This window comes from Macrobrachium nipponense, chromosome 19 (genome assembly GCF_015104395.2).
Source record: "Macrobrachium nipponense isolate FS-2020 chromosome 19, ASM1510439v2, whole genome shotgun sequence".
Classification (NCBI taxonomy): Eukaryota; Metazoa; Arthropoda; class Malacostraca; order Decapoda; family Palaemonidae; genus Macrobrachium; species Macrobrachium nipponense.
Genome location: NC_061088.1, coordinates 59243236 through 59265137, shown reverse-complemented (window position 1 = coordinate 59265137; position 21902 = coordinate 59243236). Strand labels below are relative to the sequence as shown.

The following is a 21902-nucleotide window of genomic DNA, read 5'->3' as shown; positions in this document are numbered from 1 at the left end:
GTCTTTTTAGACGCTGTCTTCTCCAGGGTCTTCAACTCTCGCTTCCCTTTTACTTTAGGGATAGCTGAGTGGACTTCGGCTTGACCGAAAGTTCACTCTCTGAAAATCCTTGGAAGGAAGTAGAAGAATGCACAGGAGAAGAAGAAGATCCAGAAGGACCCAAGGGAAACCCTTGAGCCCCCAACAAACTTGCCTCATCTAACATACTACCTGGATCACCTACCGCCATTGGTTCCAGGTTGAGGTCTAGGGTAGCCACGTCGTCTGCTAATTCGGGGTTGCTCTGGGCCGCCAGCGCCTGGGCCACCTGAACTTGAATAGAAGAGATGTACGGGGCCGCCGCTGCTGGGTGACGTAGGAGTAAGCCTTGTTCTCCAGGGAAGAGGCGGAGAGCCATATTCTTATCTAAGATATATGGCTGCCCCTTCGTGACGTTCTTCCCGAACCCGCCGACCCAGGCCTTCAGGGTGGTCGCTGCGGCTTCCTTCACGGCGGAAGCCTGGAAGAGAGGGCTATTGTAAGCCCTAGAAGGAAAGGCTATTGATGGTCAAACACATAATCCAAAATGTCATTATTCCTTTATGTACATTTATATGGTTCAATTATACGGCAAATAAAACTTCGGTATAAACTTACACCGGAGGTAAATTGCTCGACGAGTTCATAGCATATCGAGCATGCTTCATGATGCCATACCGCTATATCACCAAAGCGGATGGCGCAGACGGCGTGGGTCCTGCAGATCTCATGTCCACAGGGGTCCTGGAGTACGGCGTTACAGCCGGACTCCTGGCAGTTGGTAGCCTGTAAGTGGACAGATACATGAGTATCAACGCTAGTTAACGGGACTAGCCCGTTAAGATATATACTACTCCGCTATATGCCGAAGTGGAGAATTAGGTGTTAACCTTCTCCTGTTCTCTTGAGTTGGAGAGAGTCCGTAGGTCAGGTATGCTAGTAGACAGTTCCGGCACGCCGGAAAAAGGAGTTTCACCAAACTAGCAACCAGCCTCAACGCCGGGGTGGGTACAAGTACGGCGGGGAGCAACAAGAGAAAGTTAACCCAATAGTAAATATAACCAAGGAGGAGCATAGCTCCACCATAGAAAAAACACACAAGCAGGGGGAGAACCCGGTTGGTGAGCGGGCGCTCCGCCAGCTAGCGGAATTTTCAGCACGAAAACACATATACAAAAGGCAAAATAAGGATAAAAAACAAGACAAATGGAAAGGAAGCGTGTAGCGGAGCTCTTCTCCGTCACCCCCCAATGATGAAGCTGGGGGAACCAGCCAAGCCCGCCGCTGGCGCGGTGGGTAAGAAGGGGGGTGACCGGGGTAGGAGAGAGAGCGATAAGGGACCCTAGGGGGTCCGAGTACGGACGAGCCAGATAGCCAGCCTGACCCGAGCGCACCCAGACCCCCCGTGGAACCCAAGGTGAGAACGGTATGACAAGACAGTCTCAAGGTACCCTCTCCCACACGAAACTCCCGTATCCCCTCTGAGAAGAGAGGGGGAGAGGAGTGAGCCTGGGTGTTGCCATGGCAATGTGAGCGAGCGGTACATGCCTCCCAGACCCCCGTAGGGGAAAGGGAGGTAGGGAGGGGTGACTAAGCCGGTGGCTCAGTGCGATCGCCTGGCCCACCGTGAACGTGGTAGGACCACGCGGACGGATAGGCCCGACGAAAGAGATAGCCTAGGCTACCTCTAACCGTCTCAAACATGCATCATAATATATAAAATATAATAGAAAGGAAGGGAATCAAAAGTAAAAGAGAAAGAAAAGTCCTAGAGAGGATAGGCTAACCGACCCGGGAGGGAGGGCGCCTAACCTCTCGGGAGCTGGTCTCTGCCGGTACGTAAGAATGGAGGGCAACGTCCAGGGTGGTAGGACTAAAAAGAGAAGGACGTACGTCTTAATGCCTAACAGACCTAGACAAAGGCACATGCATGCATGAACACTGAGCTAAGGTAACAAGGCACGAGCTCAACCGAGCTGGATTCCCATAAAAACAATAGCAAAATCTAAAGCAAAATCTTGCACGACATGAAAAACATAACATAAATACTGCACAGAACAGCTACTACGGTATGGGAGACCGAAGGAGCTGAATAAGAATTACACGAGGCAAGCCGGGTAGGCGAGCCTGTAGCCATGTCGCAGAGGGCACCGTCATATAACCTAAATAAAAGCGGTAAAACGGGCCCTAACTGGCTAAAATTACGTGAAACACTTAGGCAGTACTTAACTTAGTTGCAGCAATAGCTTGGAGCTCCATCACGATGGTAATCCAAAAAAGCGAAAGCGAAATAACACAGCAAGGAAAAACACATGCGTGCGAGATTCTGCTAACAGAAAGGATGGCCGCTAGAGGCGATGGTGTTGGCGTGGGAGCGCTGGTAGTAGTAGTTGCTGGCACGGGCTGTGTATCAGCTCTCTCTAGCAGGGGGATTTTGTGAAGGAGAGATCTAAATGACAAGAGGCCCATGGTAGTGGTTTCACTCGTCCCAGAAACCATACCGACACCCTCTTTTTATTTAGGGTGAGCGAGTCAGAATGCTCTGACATCCCATTTTGGTTTTTTCTCTGGTAATGTTAGCAATATTTACCTTAGAAATATGAACTAAAAGGATATTTCACAGAGCGACACGGGCTGAGCCCAGAAATTTTGTTTTATTCTTTTTATATTTGAGTCGGATTTGTTTTGAGACTTTAATATGAAAACTACTTTTCAAAATAAATTTATATTCTTTTAGACAGTAAACATATGCATTTGCCTTATTTTAAAATACATACATATTTGAATATATGAAATGCTATTTCATATATCTATAAATGATATTTGTTGTATTCTTTTTCTATTGACCCTTATAAATGATAATACTTCTGCAAAGGCCAACATATTTTTTCCCGATCCTATGGGGTAAGCTGTCAATGTGATCGGAGTGTCTACCAGAGGTGACTTCTCTGTGAATGGAATCGAGTGGCCTACCTTTAAAATCTGCACTATCCAAGGTTCTGGCCCTCTTTCCCGCAGTTCTTCCAAAAGAGCTGGAGTTTTGCTCCTACGGGCATATGGAGGACTGCATTTTTAACTTCTTTGTTACAGTCTTTGAAGAGAACTTTTTGACTGTTTGTGAACAGAAAACGCACGTTACCTCTCGCCCTTGTCTGTTGTCTCTGCCTCCTTCCTCGAAAGGGCGATCTTTGCAATGGAGAGGTTGACTTATTCGAAAAAGTTGACTAATCCCTAGGCAGTCTTGTAGATTAGGCTGGCAGGTTGTGTGTGGTTATTTCTGCAATTCTAAAGTAATCTCATTCACTCCCTCCTATGGAAACAGGTGTTGACTATCCAAAGGCAAGAAAAACAGATCTTATCTTTGATTAGCAGCTACATTCTTAGAGGTAAAAGAACACCATAGCTCCCTTTTCTTTAAAATTCCCATGACAAACAAGGATGCCAAATCATCAGAAACCTCTGTCATTGCTCTGTCGGAACAGTAAATAACTTTTAACCAGTCATCAGATGCCTCTCCAGCTAAAGGAGAGAAGCCTCTTGCTTCAATATAACTAAGAACTTCAAGTCTTGAAGATGTTCTTTAGAAAGTGATCGATTTCTGTACCAGAAAACATCATCTTGGGTGAATTAAAGGCAGATCTACGTGCTGAATCTATCAGGCTGGTACCACCACCTGGAAAGTTGAGACCGCAAATTTGGAAATTCACGATGCCATCAAAGTAGAAACTACAGCTGTATAATTACTGGGTAAGTTACACTAGTAAAGCTATTATTTTTTTATTTAATATTATTTCTTTTATTACTTAAAACAAATATTGTAATAATTTTGACCTACGTATTTTTTACCATGTTCCAGTGACTTTAGTATCATCTTTAGTATAAAGTGTATTGTTGCTCAATCTTTTAAGATACTACCTGGGAAAACCATACTTCCTTACCCTTTGTGCTTGGCTTTTGTGTGAATTAGCATGTGTGTGAGATATTAATTCAGGAGGATTCACAGGGGAGAGACTGACTGATCTCAACAAGCACCCAGCTGCTATATTTTCATAAATAAATGAAGAAAACGTTTATGAGTTTTCATTAACTCCACCATTACTACATGAGATGTCAGGGTACAGAACTGACTCAACTCCAAAGGGGAGCAGGAAGAAGAAACTATCAGTATGGGCATCTTCAATTACTTCTTACCTATGATGATCTCTTAACCCCTTCTTTACCGGGTGGGTGAGCAGAATGTAAACATTGCGTTCGCTGCCGAACTGAATCTCTCGGAAGTGACTCCAGTTTGGAGGGGTGCCGATCGTAAAAATATTTGCCAAAAATACACTAATCAAGACAGGCTAATGAAATTATCAGGTATTATTAGCACTATAATAACGCATATTCTCTGTTAGTTTTATCATCCTACAGGGAAAATAAAATGATTTTATGAAAAAAAATGTGAAACTCAGTGTCCCTTGTACAAGGGACACTGGTGGTCGGTGAGAAAACTACGGTCTTGAATAGAAATTCGGTCTTACAGAATGTTGGTATATCGCACCTGGAACATGCACATAAAGTATTATCAAAATAGAACAGTAAATAAGCACGTAATAACAAAAAAAAAGAGCAAAAACTAAAGCGAAAGCCCCGCCAATAAATATGGAAATCGCTAATTTTATAGTATATCTTTCAAAAATTGGTCAGTGTCATTTTCTACGTTTTCTAAGATTAGTTTCATCACAGAAAACAACTTTAGGGGCATCAGGGGTATCTAAACTAATTTTTCAAGTTTCTTGTCCTCAGAAGAAATCGCTTTTTCGCTTTTTCTCTGGTTTGGTTTTTTATATATAAAGTTACTATAAGGCTTTATTTCTACCTTCATTTATCTGGTGTTCATATTTTTTATTTGTAAAATGTAATACGTGAATAAATAAATAAATATAGTAAATAATGATACAACTGGATTTTTACTTGGGTAGAAGTTATTACATGTTTACGCTTGTCTGGTTTTGTGATTTTTTGTTGAGACGCAGTTCATCTGTCACCTACACACTACTATAAGCAGTAATAATATTTTTTTGGGTTCATCATACGTCTGGCATCGTGTCATACTGTTTATTTTGCTCCAAACTCTTCAAACCGAAATTACAGAATGATTGGAAGTCCCTATCTGAAAAGAGGAGTTTTGGTGGTACTATGCGTACCACCTTTATGCACCCGGTGCGGTGTAGTAGACTTGAATGGTGGTACCCACCTACCTCCAAACAAACTTTCGGTAATGAAGAAGTTAAACAACAATCCACAGTTTCACAGTTTCACTTTAGATGGAAAGTTTTTTCTTTTATATGAGACATCTACTGAGTTTGATTCAGGATTGACTGACGACCAAATCTACAAACGTGTGGGATGCCTTCAACCCACAACCTGGACGCTCAATGACCTTCATCAGACAACTGCTTACTGCACTGATTCACTGATTTTTTTTTTTTTTTTTTAACATATCATGATACACCATAACTCTCTAGCTTTTTAATGACATCAAATTTATTAATGTAGCATGAAATTTAAGGTAACAAAGAGTGATATAAATTTGTTGAAATGACCTATACATATCTGCACGGCCCGTGAGGGCAGTGGATCTACCACAGACCAAACCTAACAAGTCCAGTATCATAAAAGAGTTAATTCATAAGGCTAACTTGCACTGACTATGACCCTGCTTAGCAAAACCTTATGCTGTCAGGACTTGAATAAAAAAATCTAAATAATACAAATAAAATAGGATTTACAAAAACCTGAGAAACTGGGTACATATCATTTATCATTAATTAAGCATCTTCTTAATTTACATGATTCTGCCCTCATTTTCTAAAGGCTCCATATATGACTCCTTTTCTAGCTAATCCTGTTTTCTCTTTACGGTTAATAAATATATGCACTACTCTTAACAGATGACACACAAAGGAAGTTCTGAATATATCTTAAGACTGATGACATTTTTTTTCAACTCTTAGTGGGTTATTTTGTTAGACCTTTGGTCTTCAAAAGGCATTTTAATGTATATGTTGGTTACCATACGGTATTTTAAAAAATACACTACACCTGTTAAATTCCCATATTAAAATTCCATAAAAGAAGTTACTACAGTATGAAACTACCACTAAAACATGATGCTTAGAAAAGAAACCTTTCAACTACAACGTGATCAGGAACTACGAAGACAGTACCCAAAAATGTTCTTTTCTGTTAAAACAAACAGTACATTATGTGAAGTGTGAATACCTAAAATTTCATCATGAGTTTTCATAGATATTACAACTTGTCTGGCAACAGTATTCATCCTTTTCCCAGACTTTCTGTTCCTCAATTCACCACCAAAAGCTTCTGGTTGGAAGAAAACATAAATGTGGCTCTTCACGTCTGCAACTGCAACGTAGGAATTATCTGAAAAGTACGTAAAGTTATTCATTGGATTGCTGCTGAAAAAGAAGCTCTGCTCAATAATACACTTCAAAATATAGATCATAAATCATCAGAGAACTATTAACACTTCTTAATATATAAAAATGCTGTTTTATATATGGCCAAACTTCCACTTATAGTTTGCTTTGGAACAACTACCTGGTATTTCACACAAAAAAAGATGGGTTAAATGTCTCACATTACGTTTATTCTAAAGGTTAGACATGCCTAGTGCATGGAGGTTTCAGAGCCCTTTGGGGTCCCTTCCTCTCCAAATTCTGGGACATTCATCACTACTTACTGGATGAGCCAAGATCCATATCTCTGCTCTCACATGTTTGTGCCAAAGCAAATATGAATTCTATAAAGGTGAAAAATCAAACGAACAACAGAAATTCCACTACTTGTCAAACAAAAGGAACAGCAAAAAGTCTGCTACTTGTCAAACAGAGCATTAAAAAAATAAAAACTCACCAACTACACCAAGCACAGCCTCCACAATCATTACTGAGCAGTTGAATCAGACCAGGCCTATGAACAGAGTTGACTGATGTTCTGATGGGAGATATAAAAGCCAAGTAGCCAAAGCAGCTTGTATTGTGAGCAAATCTGGGTACCCTTCCTCCTAAGGACAAAGTACCACCACCAGTGTCATTCTGATGTTCCTCCAGTGATAAAGCTTGTCTAGCACATACCTCATAAAAGAAATTGGTTTGAAAGCATACACTCTTGGTTGTCTGGAAAAGTTAATATCAGCTTTCCTGAGGCTCTCCGAGTCTTAGGAAGAAAGCATGACTGAAAAGCCCCTTACAATTGCATCCCTCTCCTTAAAGATGGAACTGATCAAGGAATAAATAATGTTATGAATACATTATTTCATCAGTTATAAGCATGTGTTCTATCTGCATGCAACTGCAGCCCACTGCAATACCTATGTGGATGTATGCAATGAAAAGGAAGCCTTCTGTTTGCTTTTCAACATTGCAAGGCTGGAAAAGTGTGATGGTAACATAACAATTCATATAGCATACGATAAAAGGGGTATTGTGGGGAAATAAATAGGGTAATTGCATTCAGGGGAGAGGGGCCAGGAAAACAGACTGGGGAGGGCTGGGAGAGCACTCTCCTTTTTGAGATTTTTTGCACCTTTTTTTGGCTCAAAAGCAACAATATCTATATGTAATAAATACATTTTAGAATTACATATCTGTAAATAAAACCCATGACCTGAGGTCATTGGCGAATTAGGAGCATCCTACGTGACTAAATCAAATCTAGATCACGCTATGCAATGCCTGCAGTAGCCTGGTTTAAGTTTGTTTGAAAACAATCATTTTACATTTCTGTCAACTAGTCATAACAACTTCCATGGGAAGCGGTTGACCTGTTAACCTGCGCCGGAAACTTGTAACTTCCGAGCTGGCGGACTACGTATGTTTTTATGTGAATCGCTGAGATAGCTAATGTTTCGCTATCAACGTGATGCTCTAAGAAGTTAGTTCATTTCTAGCGATAAAACGGAACGGTCTCACGACCGAACTGTCTCTCTTGTTATGGAGTTCAGAATAAAGTTGTTCTACTGTTATTCAACTTATCCGTTTGAATCATCTCCTTTACTTTAAGAAGAACCACTCTACTAAGATATCACATAGGAGAAAGAAGGAACCAGAATGCTTACGAATGACAATCGTAAGAAAAGTCAAACAGTCTTTCGCAAAAGCGAAATGACTAAGAATGGTGGCAGCCTCTACGAAGAATAACATTAACAAGACCCATATCAGCCAACCGAAGAACTGCAATCACCAACTTCCAGCTATAAGTCAATAATAAACAGAGGAAACGGGATCTTCAATCAACGCAACATTTTATGAAGACAAAGATATGTCCTTCATCGAGAAGAATACAAGCATCAACATCGACGATTGAGTGACTGTTATCACATATCTCCGAGAATCAACACCGGACGAGGAGCAGCATCGAACATCAACAGAAAGAAGAAACACATAAAGGAAACAACGCGCGATCATTTGCAAGGACGCGAAGAGTAGGCCAAGAGGAAGCAACGCGAGGAAGGAGGCTGTGACGTCATCAAGACTTGGGCTTCTTCATGCAACGCGAGGACGGGAGGAGACTGTGACATCATCACGACTTCCATCGCGAGAGAAAGAGGAACTGTGACGTCATCGGATGTCAACAATCCTTCCCCATATAACCCAGAGCTAAGTAGAATTTTATCTATTCAGGTTTTTCTCAGTGAAGTGTTGTTCATCAGGAGTCGATCGTCCAGTATTCTGGGGGTGAGTTATATAGTCTTAATCTTCATTCATTACAGGAATCAATCTTCAACTACGAGTTCTCGCCCGCAGACTTTTTTTTTCTCGTTGTTGCTAATCGTTTTCTTGCAAGAATTCTCCGAATAATATCTTTATCAAATTATCTGTACTCTATTATCTTTTTGTGGGGTTTTCCTATTACTTGCAACACATTTATACAGTATATTGCATATGCGTTTACGTAGTGGTCGAGTGTATTCTTATAGATATTTTGATAAGACCACAAGGAATAGGAGTGATAAGAAAAAAGTAAAAGTGAACATGGCAACTACTGCGGCAACTACTGCGGCTGGCAACCCGAATGTGGTGACGCTCGTGAGCGCGAGGTCAGCAATTGTCCCTTTTCAAGGTCGGGTCAATGGGTTCCTGCCTCAAAATGTTGAGGCATGGATCTCATCTGTAGACGCTCATTTAAATGCAAAAAGCATCACAGACCCAGCTGTACAATTACAGGAAGCCAAAAGCTTCATAGACTTTGCTAAAGGAGACGCAAGTGCATATCTAAGAGGCGTTTCTTTCCAAGAGGCGGCTACATGGGACGAGTTCAAAATTAGGTTACGTGCCGTGTATGGGGGTGAAGAGGCTTTAGATGTAGTATTAGCATTAAGAAATATCCTTAACCAAGCCTCTATGACTCAGCTTAATGTTGTCGAGTGGGCGGCGCTAATTGCCGACCGGCTGAATGAATATCAAGATAGTTTAAGTAACTCCGGGTGGGTTACGAGTGCCAGAATCGCCGTGAAAGATTTTATCCGTCTCATATACCTCACGACCATTACAGCCATGTTGCCTGAAGCTTTAGTGTGGTGTTTTGACAAAAAGCTGCAGCCCGACAGTACGGAATTAGATGTGTATAAACAAATCAAAAAACACATGTCTAAATGTACTGACCTTGATCCCTCGCTCACTCAAGTTTTTGCAAAAAATGAAAATAAGCCACAACAAGTAAACGTGGTACATAATAATAATCAAGCTGCAGGGATGGTTTGTTATAACTGTAAACGACCAGGTCACATGATTTCAGACTGTCGGACGCGTTTTTGTTCAATACATAATAGTTCCACTCATTCATATACAGGCAGTCCCCGGGTTACGACGGGGGTTCCGTTCTTGAGACGCGTCGTAAGCCGAAAATCGTCGTAAGCCGGAACAACGCTTGGAAATATGTCTTAAACTAATAAAAAGTTATAAAAACCTTACTTGTAATCCTTTGGTTACATGTTGTTATCTGTAGTTTTATGTACAACCTGGAGTTATTTTCATAAAAGAATGCTGGTTCTTGAAGGTAAAAACTATTGTAATCCTCTGGTGACACTACATTCTTGAAGTTTTATGTACAACCTGGAGTGATTTTGCCAAATCTTGAGGGCTACAAGAACAGCTGATTACTATTTACGTATCATATAGACTAATTAAAGTAAACATATCTTTAAATAGGCTTATATATTAGTATCAACAAAACAGTTCCAGCCATGAGTCAGAGGCCGTTTAGTGAACGAACACTTCTCTGTCCTACCTGTTCAGAAAATAAACGTTATGTCAATCCCCGAGACCATTGTTGCCGCCAAGGCGTCTCTCTCTCTCTTTCTCTCTCTCTCTGATCAAATTACACTGGAACCTTGACATACGATTGCCCAAATATACGAATGTTTTGAGATACAACAGAAAATTTGCGAAAATATAAGCTTTGATATACAACGAAATATTTGAGATACGACTTTGCGATGAGTGTTAGTTGTATAGGCGACCGATAAATGGCGTTCAGTCTGTTTGGTTGTTGGTGCTGCATGTTAACACGTCGTTGTTTAGTTTGTTGTATTTGCGCCTATTTTTCGTGTTATTTTGTCTATTTTATTATTAACCATGGGTCTCAAAGCTAAAGACAAAGCAGGTGATAAGAAAAAACCCAAGAAAATGATTTCGATGGAAGCAAAACATGAAATTATAGCAAACGAGTATGGTCGAAATCCTTCTACAATATCCACAATCATCAAGTAGAAGGAAGCTATAAAAACCTTCCAAAGGCATCACCATTATTTCTAAACTACGAACTGATTAAAAAAAAAAAATAAAAATGAGTTTAGCAATGTTATTTCATTTGTGTTTTTTACGTAGTTATTAGTCGACATACGTAAATAAAAAGAGAACAAATCGTTCCCTGCCACCCTTCCCTACCTCCTCCCCCTGCTGGCCTCACGTCATCTTTCGTTGTGGTAAGTAAAATTCCTTTCTTTTTTTTTTTAATTGATTTTATTAACATTTATTATCATTTATCACATTGCTATGTTATTTTATCATTATGTGTGTTATTACTCGTTTATTTGTGTATAAATTGTGTATATTATATGTAATTTAGCTGTGTTTAGGTGTGGTTTCATAGCGCTAGAACGGATTAATACATATTACATTATTTTTAATGGGAAAAAATGCTTTGAGATACAACTGTTTTGATATACGACGATGGTAACGGAACAAATTAAATTCGTATGTCAAGGTTCCAGTTACTGGATAATGTCTCTCTTTGGATACTTCGATTTTGCCAAATCTTGAGGGCTACAAGAACAGTTGATTACTATTTACGTATCATATAGACTAATTAAAGTAAAAGTATCTTTAAATAGGCTTATATTATTAGTATCAACAAAACATTTACTGGCATGAGTCAGAGGCCGTTTAATGAAACGAACACTTCTCTGTCCTTAACTCGGAGCGTCGGAAGACGCCTCTCTCCTCTCTCTCTCTCTCTCTTCTCTCTCTTCTCATCTCTCATCTCTCTCTCTCTCGCTCTCTCTCTCTCTCTCTCTCTCTCTGATCAAATTACTGGATAATGTCTCTCTTTGGATACTTGGAATTTGCGTTGTAATCTAACCAGAAACTTCGTTTTGTTATTATTACCGGAAACAAGCAATGATTTTTTCATTATTTGCGCTTTTGGACTGTTATATGTAAACTTTGCGCACCGCAAGCTAGTATGTATTCATTCGCTCGGAAACTAGTTCCGCATATGAGGCGTCACTAAAAAACATCGAAAAATACGACATAAAAAGTGTCGAAAATCATCATAACCTCAAAATTTTTGTTGTAATCTAACCAGAAACTTATTTTGATTAATATACTGTGCTAAACTATAAAGGATTTTTATCATAGTATGCGTTTTTTAAAAGCGTCGTTAACTCGGAGCGTCGGAAGCGTCAGCGTCGTAACCTCGGAACAAACGTCGTAACCCAGGACGGATTTTTCCATTGAATATTTAAGAAAAAGCGTCGTAACCTCGGAACGTCGTAAGCCGGAACCGTCGTAACCCGGGGACCGCCTGTATTCGCTGCTTCTCGCGGAATCAACAGCAGAATCCTACAAACACGCAAACAGTTGCCAATGCAAACAAAAAGAAGGGTCCTCAGTACTATAAAAAAGAAACAAGCAAACGGAAATGCTGCTCAACAGCAAAAAACAAACAAATCGTGCTTCAGGTACCTCTATTCCTGGGCCGTCTAGCCAGAACTTGCAAGGTCAAGCGAATTTTCCAGGAGAGCAAAACAAAGCAAATACCACGTAGTTAGCTCCAAGGGGGGAGAGGACGATGTTGGGTCATCCATATCAACATCTTTTGTATCAAATAATCAGTTTAATCATTTATCAGATCATTGTGAGGCAATCGATTTTCCTATGAAACACACGGCCGAATCCAAAAAATCTGTGCAGGTTCCCGTAGATTTGCAACAAATTCACGCAATTATAAGTCAAGACGAGTTACGACCAACCTTACATGCAGTAAATTTGGACCATAAGTCATTTACTTTGTTCTTTGATTCCGGTAGTCCACGTAATATCATGGATTTGAGGACTCATCATTTACTCTTTTCAAACTTCCCTATAGAGAAGTCCGGAATAAGACTCTCGGGTATAGGAAATAATGAATTAAATGTGGTAGGAGTAACTCATGTTCAGTACAAGGTCGGTAAGCGCACGTTTTCCGATACCTTTATCGTTGTACAAAACATTAATATGTATCCCGGAGTAATTATCGGATACCCGTCTATGGGCACGCAAAATATTACCTTAGCCCCTGCAAAACACGGCGTGTATATCAAAGGAAAATTCTATAAGTCTTCTAATACCCTAAAATCAGTTTTAGATCATAAAGAGACAGACAGAGTAGTAACATATATTGAAGAACCAATCACTTGTCTCATAAACCAAGAAATAATCCATGCGACCCAACAGAATTCTCGCTCGCCCGTAATATCAGCTTGCACACAAACTCTCGAGCCGAACGTAACTTCGAACATATTAGTGCGTGTAAAGAAAACCTTGCCGGGATCTGAAATGTTAATCCTTTCCGACACTCTGAAAACACACGGATTATCCGTCACACAAGCCATTTATACAGTCGGCTCACAACAACAATGTAACATCGAAGTCTGTAATCATTTGAATACCACTTTAGTAATCCACAAAAATCAACATATCTTGGATGTGGAAGTTTATAAACATCGCATTCTTACCGTAGCTGAGATCAATCACGCTCAATCAGTTGCGGATGAATCCCTTTTGCAATCTATAAAGAACAAAATCAATAAGGACATTCAAGAAGAAGAAATTCAGCAGAAACATTTTTTGACTCTTTTAAACTGAATATCATGATGTTTTTTCCACTACGGATAGAACCTTAGGAAAAACGGATGTCATCGAGCATCAAATAAGGCTAAAGGACAAGCAGAAAGTAATCTATGTACCTTCGTACAGACTTCCTATGAAATTTCAGAATGAGATAACTGAGGAAGTAGGTAAAATGCTAAAACAAGGTGTCATTAGGAAATCAAACAGCCCTTATAATTTTCCGTTAATAGTAGTACCGAAAAAAGATCGAACTTGGCGGATATGCGTCGATTTTCGTCGCTTAAATGAGGAAACAATCCCTGACCGATTCCCAGTGCCATGTACTGACGATATTCTATCTCTATTAGGTCAGAACAAATATTTTACCAGTTTGGACTTACTAAAAGGCTTCCATCAGATTCCGTTGGAAGAAGAAAGTATCCCACACACTGCCTTCAGCACAGCCAGGGGACATTATGAATTTTTGCGTATGCCTTTTGGTTTACGTTGTGCTCCTATAACTTTTACTAGAATGATAAACATTGTGTTTGGAGACTTGTTAGGAGATATCCTACATGCCTATATGGATGACCTAGTAATCTTTTCTAATACCTTAGAAGAACATCTACGTAAATTAGAGTTAGTGCTACAAAGACTAAGGCAGCATAACCTAAGGGTAAAGATAAGTAAGTGTGAATTTTTTAAAACAGAACTAGTCTATTTAGGTTTCACGGTGTCTAGTCAAGGTCTTAAAGTAGTCCATGATAAGGTATCAGCTATCCGTAACTTTCCGATACCTACTAACGTCAAGGGAATACAGCAATTTCTCGGATGTAGTGGCTATTATCGCCGCTTTATACGCAACTACTCAATCATAGCCGCTCCCCTAACCGATCTTATAAAAAAGGGCGTAGATTTCATATGGTCTGAAAATCATCAACAGGCGTTCAATAAATTGAAAGATGAACTGTGTAGTTCTCCTATCTTGAAATTTCCTGACTTCGGTAAGGAATTCTTTATAGCAACAGACGCCTCAGACCTAGGAGTAGGTGGGGTATTGCTTCAACAATATGATAAACAGTTTTTCCCTATAGCTTTTTATTCACATAAACTGAGACCTTCCGAAGTAAATATGCAGCAATAGACAAGGAAGGGCTCGCTATTGTTAATTCACTCGTGCATTTTAAGTTCATGATATACGGTTATCCCGTCAAGGTTCTCACTGATCATAAGCCCCTAACCGACTTCTTTAAAGGCTTTAGTCACAGCCCTAAGCGAACTCGGTGGCACATGATCATCCAAGACTTTGGCGCGAGGATCGGGTATTTACCTGGGAAAGCAAATATCATTGCTGACGCATTATCACGCAACCCCTCTTCATCTTGTACCGAGCCATTAGCTGAATTAATAGATATCTCAACCTCCACGCCCATTGTTAAAACTATATCTGAACAGGAAGATCTGGGCTGGAGTGCTGAACTATTACAGACGGAACAAAGAAAAGATCAACAAATAGAAAAAATCATAAATGCGTTAAACGGAAATCCAAAGAAAGGAATATATAAAGTATAAGCAGCAGAATTATATAATCAAAGATAATATCCTGTGTAGATCCGTGACGAGGAAAACCCGCAACACACCACAGTTGAATAACAACCAGGTGGTGGTACCTATCTCACTCATACCCACTGTCTTAAAATGGTTGCATGAAAATCCACTGCATGGACACCCGGGTTTTTCCATAATGTCACAGAAAGCCAAATCTTTATTTTATTGGCATACGATGCTTACAGATATAAAAAAGCACATAGCTAATTGTCGCACTTGTCAAGAATACAAAGGGCACACGAAGATACCTGTCAGCCTAGGGGCTTACCCCGTGCCAAATCAACCCTTTGAAAGAGTACACTTAGATTTATTAACAGGATTTTACGAGTCAGACAGAGGAAATAAGCACCTCCTAGTAATCATAGATGCCTTGACTCGATATACAGAACTGATAGCGCTTAAAACAAAAACCGCTGTCGAGTGCGCTAGAAAGTTTTACGAGTGCTACATTTGTAAACATGGAATTCCACACACCATTATATCAGACTTGGGCGGGGAGTTCAATAATCATTTCCTTAACTCCTTGTGCGAATTCCTTTGCATATAGAAAATCAATACCATGATCTATCACCCAGAGTCTAATGGGCTAGTGGAAAGGGCAAATCGTAAGGTTTTAAACATTTTAAGGGTCACCTTAGGGGGGGGGCAGACCCCAACTGGGACATTGCCATACCTGCGGTACTAAGCACACTTAATCACTCATATCATGTGTCTATTAAAATGACACCGCACGAGGCACTGTACGGTATCCCAGCTAGAACACCTTTCCATGTATTAACGCCTACAATTAATTTATCAAATCCTCTAAAGGATGTGATGGATGCAAGCATAAGTCGATATAATATACTTCGTAAGAATCTAGAAGAAGCACAAATTATAATGAAAAGAAATCATGATAAAATAGCTAAGCCAACTAGAACATATACCGTGGGCGATAAGGTATACTACAAGTATACGTACGTAATGGTCTAAATTACAAACTGACACCTAAGTTTGAAGGCCCGTTCAACATTTTAGAAACATTAACGGCCAATAGATTTAGGGTTCAAAATGTATCCCAACCCACTGATATGAGAATAGTTCCATTGGCACATATCAGAATCTACAGAAAGGTAGATGGAGTGAGGGAAAAAATGGTTGTATTTATGAAACTTGTATAATAATTTATATATATATATATCAATCATATTTGTATGTAAACATATTCTTTAACATGAGTTATTACATATATTTTACTCATTGCAGGTTTCCAAAATGAATCTGTTATTGTTAGGAGTGATATTGTGTGTTCAGACATCTTTTGTTGTATGGAAAGAGCGCTAAGACGAAAGAAATAGAATTTAATCATGGCTCGATTATCGAAAGAACAGAAGACATTTTTATTGTGTCGAGTAATATAGTCATAGAAGTGGATATGCAAGCTATCTTTTTGCCTGAAGATGACGTCCTTAACCTAAAGAATGACCTGTTGAGGTTTGCTGTTTCGTTGAGGGTCATGCACCAACGTCATTTTCATGCTAACTCAGAGATTTCGCTAGCTCAAACCCTAAGCGTCGCGGAAATGTTATCTTACGATGTGCAAAATAAAACCGCTGAGGCAGAGGAACTTGCTCGTGACTTGCTGATGTGGTCTGTGCGGCACAATAATCTTGAACGCCGCAACCCGCTTATTCTTGCTGGACTAAACATCTTGGGATCTGTTGCGAGTCTAGGCTTAGGAATTTCAAATCGCCTTAAGATGAATAATCAAAATAAAAGAATTGAGTTTTTGCAACACAAAACCGAATTAGCTTTGTCCGAACTTCGCAGCCAGTTATCTTCAATCAATCAAATAATGAGTTTGGTGAACTAACATTCTAGTAATATCAATCAGATTATGGAAGTTCAACACTTGTTGGCTGCGTTAGCTTATTATAGTTCGAAAATAGATCATATCCGTGTCAAAATATCACATTTTATTGAGAAATCAAAGGACTATGTAGAAGCTATTACGTTAGCGACAAAGGGTGTGTTATCTCCTCACCTTATGCCTATTAAAGATCTGACGTTAACTTTGGAGAACGGACGGGAGAAACTAGGTTATATTCCTTTATTAGACGCACATAAAGTAGAGTTTTATTATAGCCTAATATCAGTCAGCGTTGAAAATTATAGGATTATGATCACCATTCCTTTTGATTCTTCCGATGCTTGGCAATCATACAAAATAGCACCGTTTCCAACTTTCATGACGAATAACTCAAGTCCAGTAATATCCAATTTGACGGGACGTGTTCTGATTTCTCCAGATAGGAAATCATTTACAGTCATTAAAGACTTAGATAAACTCACTCACTGTTCAGAAGCCATGAATAATAAAGTTTGTACAGCTGACTCTTTTGAATTCTATCCTATATCAGTGGATTCATGTGAGTTAGGCATAGTGCTAAACGGCTCTGTCTCTCATACACGCGAAGGTTATCTGAAGAAACTTTATCCCTTTTACAATAATAAGTTCAATTACAGAATGAATAATGGCTCCTGGATCCGATACGACAAGGACGGTTTTCAAGTCGAATGCCCGGACGGGACCACCGCCCATTCACAAGTCTTTGTAGCAGCTGATGGCTGTACGGGGACATCTACAAACTACACTGTCAGAGGAGTCAACACGATAATACGTGAGAAGACGTATTTTGCGAACTATACCTGGGCGACTACAATTATCCCATCACTACCTCTCCCATACAACGCGCGGGTAGCTCATCATTTGACGCAACTGGCTGAGATGAACCACGCGTCACCGACTTATGCAGGTGGAGAAAATCTTCGTTACTACGTGCTGCTGGCCGTGTTCAGCGTGACAGCCATATTGGTTATCGCCGTCAACATCTTTGCTTGGCGTAGGCTGAGGCGTACACAGAAGGATCTTCGAGGAAACGTGTTGCCGCGTCCAGATGACGTACCTGTTGCGCTTAAGGCGTATACATTTAGGGCCGCTTGAAACTGGCCATTTCACTTGGTGCCTAGGAAAATTGTCTGGAATTGTGTTGTGTGTGAAAAGCGGTCTGTATGCTGGCAAAATGTAGGACAAGAAAGACTCACGCCTTTGCATTTGAACAAGTTAAAGTATCTCTTGGGCACCTAATAAAATATTATAGCCCAATATATATATATTAATATACTCCTAAAAGTATTTTTCGGGCACCTAATAAAATATACCAGCCCTATATATTAATCTGTGCACACTTACACTATTATACAATTGTACCATTATATTTAATACAATTGTACCATTATATTTATCTATTATAAGGAGTGACAAGTACTCTTTAACAATTATCCATGATCATGTTTGTCTTTCCCAGTAACCGCTATTCTTAATCAGGTTACCTATTACTATAATCTACCAGTAACCGCTATTCTTAATCAGGTTACCTATTACCATAATCTTCATGTATACATGTTAACCTTTTGATTTTTACCTTTTGATTTTTTTTGGTACCTAATAATTATTATTATCAAACATGGATCTATATTTTCCATGCATTTATCTTTGTTTATGAATATGTCCACAAAGGGTATGTAACAGAACCTTTGTTATGTTTATATCTAAACATATGTTACGAGCACACTCCTAAGAAACCATGTTTAAAGTAACTTTTGTTATTCAAGGCTTGAATGGTAGCTGTCCGAGCCTAATGTAATAAATACATTTTAGAATTACATATCTGTAAATAAAACCCATGACCTGAGGTCATTGGCGAATTAGGAGCATCCTACGTGACTAAATCAAATCTAGATCACGCTATGCAATGCCTGCAGTAGCCTGGTTTAAGTTTGTTTGAAAACATAATCATTTTACATTTCTGTCAACTAGTCATAACAACTTCCATGGGAAGCGGTTGACCTGTTAACCTGCGCCGGAAACTTGTAACTTCCGAGCCGGTGGACTACGTATGTTTTTATGTGAATCGCTGAGATAGCTAATGTTTCGCTATCAACGTGATGCTCTAAGAAGTTAGTTCATTTCTAGCGATAAAACGGAATGGTCTCACGACCGAACTGTCTCTCTTGTTATGGAGTTCAGAATAAAGTTGTTCTACTGTTATTCAACTTATCTGTTTGAATCATCTCCTTTACTTTAAGAAGAACCACTCTACTAAGATATCACATAGGAGAAAGAAGGAACCAGAATGCTTACGAATGACAGTCATAAGAAAAGTCAAACAGTCTTTCGCAAAAGCGAAATGACTAAGATATACATTAACATTTTGTCTAGTACCTGTGAGTGGTTACTAGAGATGCGTCACGACTACATCACTGAAGTTTAGTGACTGGGATAATCAACTGAGAAGTTCTACAAAACAAAAAACTCAGCTGCTGCCAATCACTGTTACAGTCATCAGCCAGCAGAAACAACTGAACTCCATGCTGAGCTGTTCCCTCTCTACCACGAATTTCCAAACTCCTAGCTGCCGATGGATAGTGAAACTATAGCTATGTAATTACTTGTTAAGTTGCATATATAAATTCAAGCTTCCAAAGAATATGGTGTTCATTAGGGAGAAGTAGGAGGAGGCAAAGGGAAACTGAACAAAAGATATCTGATTTCTTAAAAAATAAATTAACAAATACATAATAATGTATTAAAATGTGAGGAGAATAGTATTAGGGTAGTAATGCATTGGATCTTCGCTTGAACTTTTGCGATTTCAATTGCACGACATCCTCAGGGAGACTGTTCCACAGTCCATCAGTGTGAAGAATAAAGGACCTCTGACACTGTACTACTCTACGCAGCAGAAATATGGACACTGATAAGGAAATGAGCAACATTTTGAAAAGAGGTGAACACATATGAAGGAAATACTGGGTGGTTTGGACATGTCATCAGAAGAATTAAGGAAAGTTGGTCAAAACTGAAGTAATGAAAGTACAGTAGTACCTCGAGATACGAAAGGCTCTACTTACGAAAGGCTCTACTTACGAAAAACTCGAGATACGAAAGCCAATGCGAAAAATTTTACTGCTCTACATACGAAAAGTTTTCAAGATACAAAAGGTTGTTGCTGTAAAGTCCCGAGATTCGCCCGGACCACCGAGAACAATTTTAAAACTCCCGCGCCGCCACTGAGTTAAATTCGCCACCATCCTCCCGCTCTCCCATTGGTTCCTGATGCTAGTCACCCCATAAGGTCCTGCTCTCCTATTGGTCAGCATCTACCCCTTGTGCTATAAGTATTCTATTGGTAAAAGGATGCTGTAAATTGAAAAACTTATTCATGCAATACATTTAATAAAAAAAAAAAAACATTAGGTAAAGATAGAATAAAGAATAGAAATGAATGGTTATTATACTGCTTGGTAGTTTCAGTAGTTGAGGAGAGATAATGAAAATTTATGGCTTACTGTGTAAAGTGATTGCTTGTCGATCGTTCGATACTTGTAAGTGCTGGATGTAAACAGACGTTTGGAAGCTTTTTTTTGTTTGTTTATTATAGTTAATGGTTACTTAATAATTATTTGAAATGAGTACATGCAATACATTTATATACAAAATTGTGAATTAGATATCATAAAATATAAAATAAATCAGACTGCCAACAAATACGTATTTTTTAGAATTCTTCTTTTTTTATTATTACGTTATGTATACGTATTTTTCATTATAGCTGTCAGTAACTCGGTATCTCCATTAGGTAAAGATAGAATAAAGAATAGAAATGAATGGTTATTATACTGTTTGGTAGTTTCATTAGTTGAAGAGAGATACTAATGACAATTTATGGCTTACTGTGTGCTAGGAAAAATGATTGCTTGGCGCTCGTTCGATACTCGTAAGACGGGTAAGAGCTGAATGTAAACAATCGATTGGAAGGTTTGTTTTTTGTTTGTTTGCGTATTATAGTTAATGATTAATTAATAATTATTTGAAATGAGTACATACTGATTATTTATACATTTTATTGGCATATTCTAAGCTTTTAGCTCTTAGGTTTAGATGTCAGAATTATAGACTAGGCTACAGTAGCAACCTAACATAGGCTAGGCTTATTGCTAAGGGACATATGCAGTAAAAATGGGGTTTAACATTACATGCAGTTGAATATTACTCAAGTATGTACAGTATTTTGCCTTTTTGGAGTCATATTTCTTCCGTCGGATCGGCGTTGTAACCCTAGAACATGTGTTTTAGGCCTGGAAATATAATTTACTGGGGTGTTTTTGGAGGGCTTGGAACGGATTAGCCATTTTACATGTAAAATGTGTTCCAAGATACGAAAAACTCATAATACGAAGGCCGCCTCGGAACAGATTAATTTCGTATCTCGCGGTACCACTGTACTTTAAAAGGGGTAGAACAAGGAACAGTGGAAAGAACTAATTTAACATGGAACCCCTTAAAAGGAGAAGGTGACATAAATCTGTTTATGATGATGTAGTCACTAGCAAACTGTATGACCAACTACAATGTAAAGAATTCGCATTTAACTTTGTCCATTCTTATACATATATACTACAGAGAATAAGAGATAAAAAAATAAAACTAAACAAAACAACTAAAGGATATTCAGTCTAGTTTTGTGCGCAAAAAACACAAAACGTATGAGCTGCTTGTGGATGGATGGCAGAGGGTTCAGGCAGCACTAGTGTCATGGGAAAGGGTTTCTTCTCATTTAGTGAACATAAGGCTGTGTCTGGGCAATATCACTGACAGATAGATTTATGACAAACACACTTATTCAAAACTATTTTGTAATCAGCATGATGAAGATGAGTAAAAGGTCACTTGTCTGATACCTTGAAGTATTCAGAGGGGGTGAAAAGCATACTTTTTAAGATTTATCATCGTTTCAAAACAATTTCCATGGAGAATGATTGAATGAAAAACCAAATATGTATTTGCAAAGCAAT

General features: G+C 39.1%; 1 protein-coding gene across 1 annotated transcript in view; it reads right to left on the bottom strand.

Annotated features, from left to right (window-relative positions):
- Positions 1–5104: 5104 nt before the first annotated feature.
- The window catches only part of LOC135211839 (nudC domain-containing protein 1-like), a 285976-nt gene continuing 269178 nt past the window's right edge, over positions 5105–21902 (bottom strand). The window contains exon 11 of the mRNA XM_064245051.1: positions 5105–6447. Coding sequence (XP_064101121.1) covers positions 6209–6447 — 239 coding nt within the window. The 3' untranslated portion in view covers positions 5105–6208. The remainder of the gene's footprint in view (positions 6448–21902) is intronic.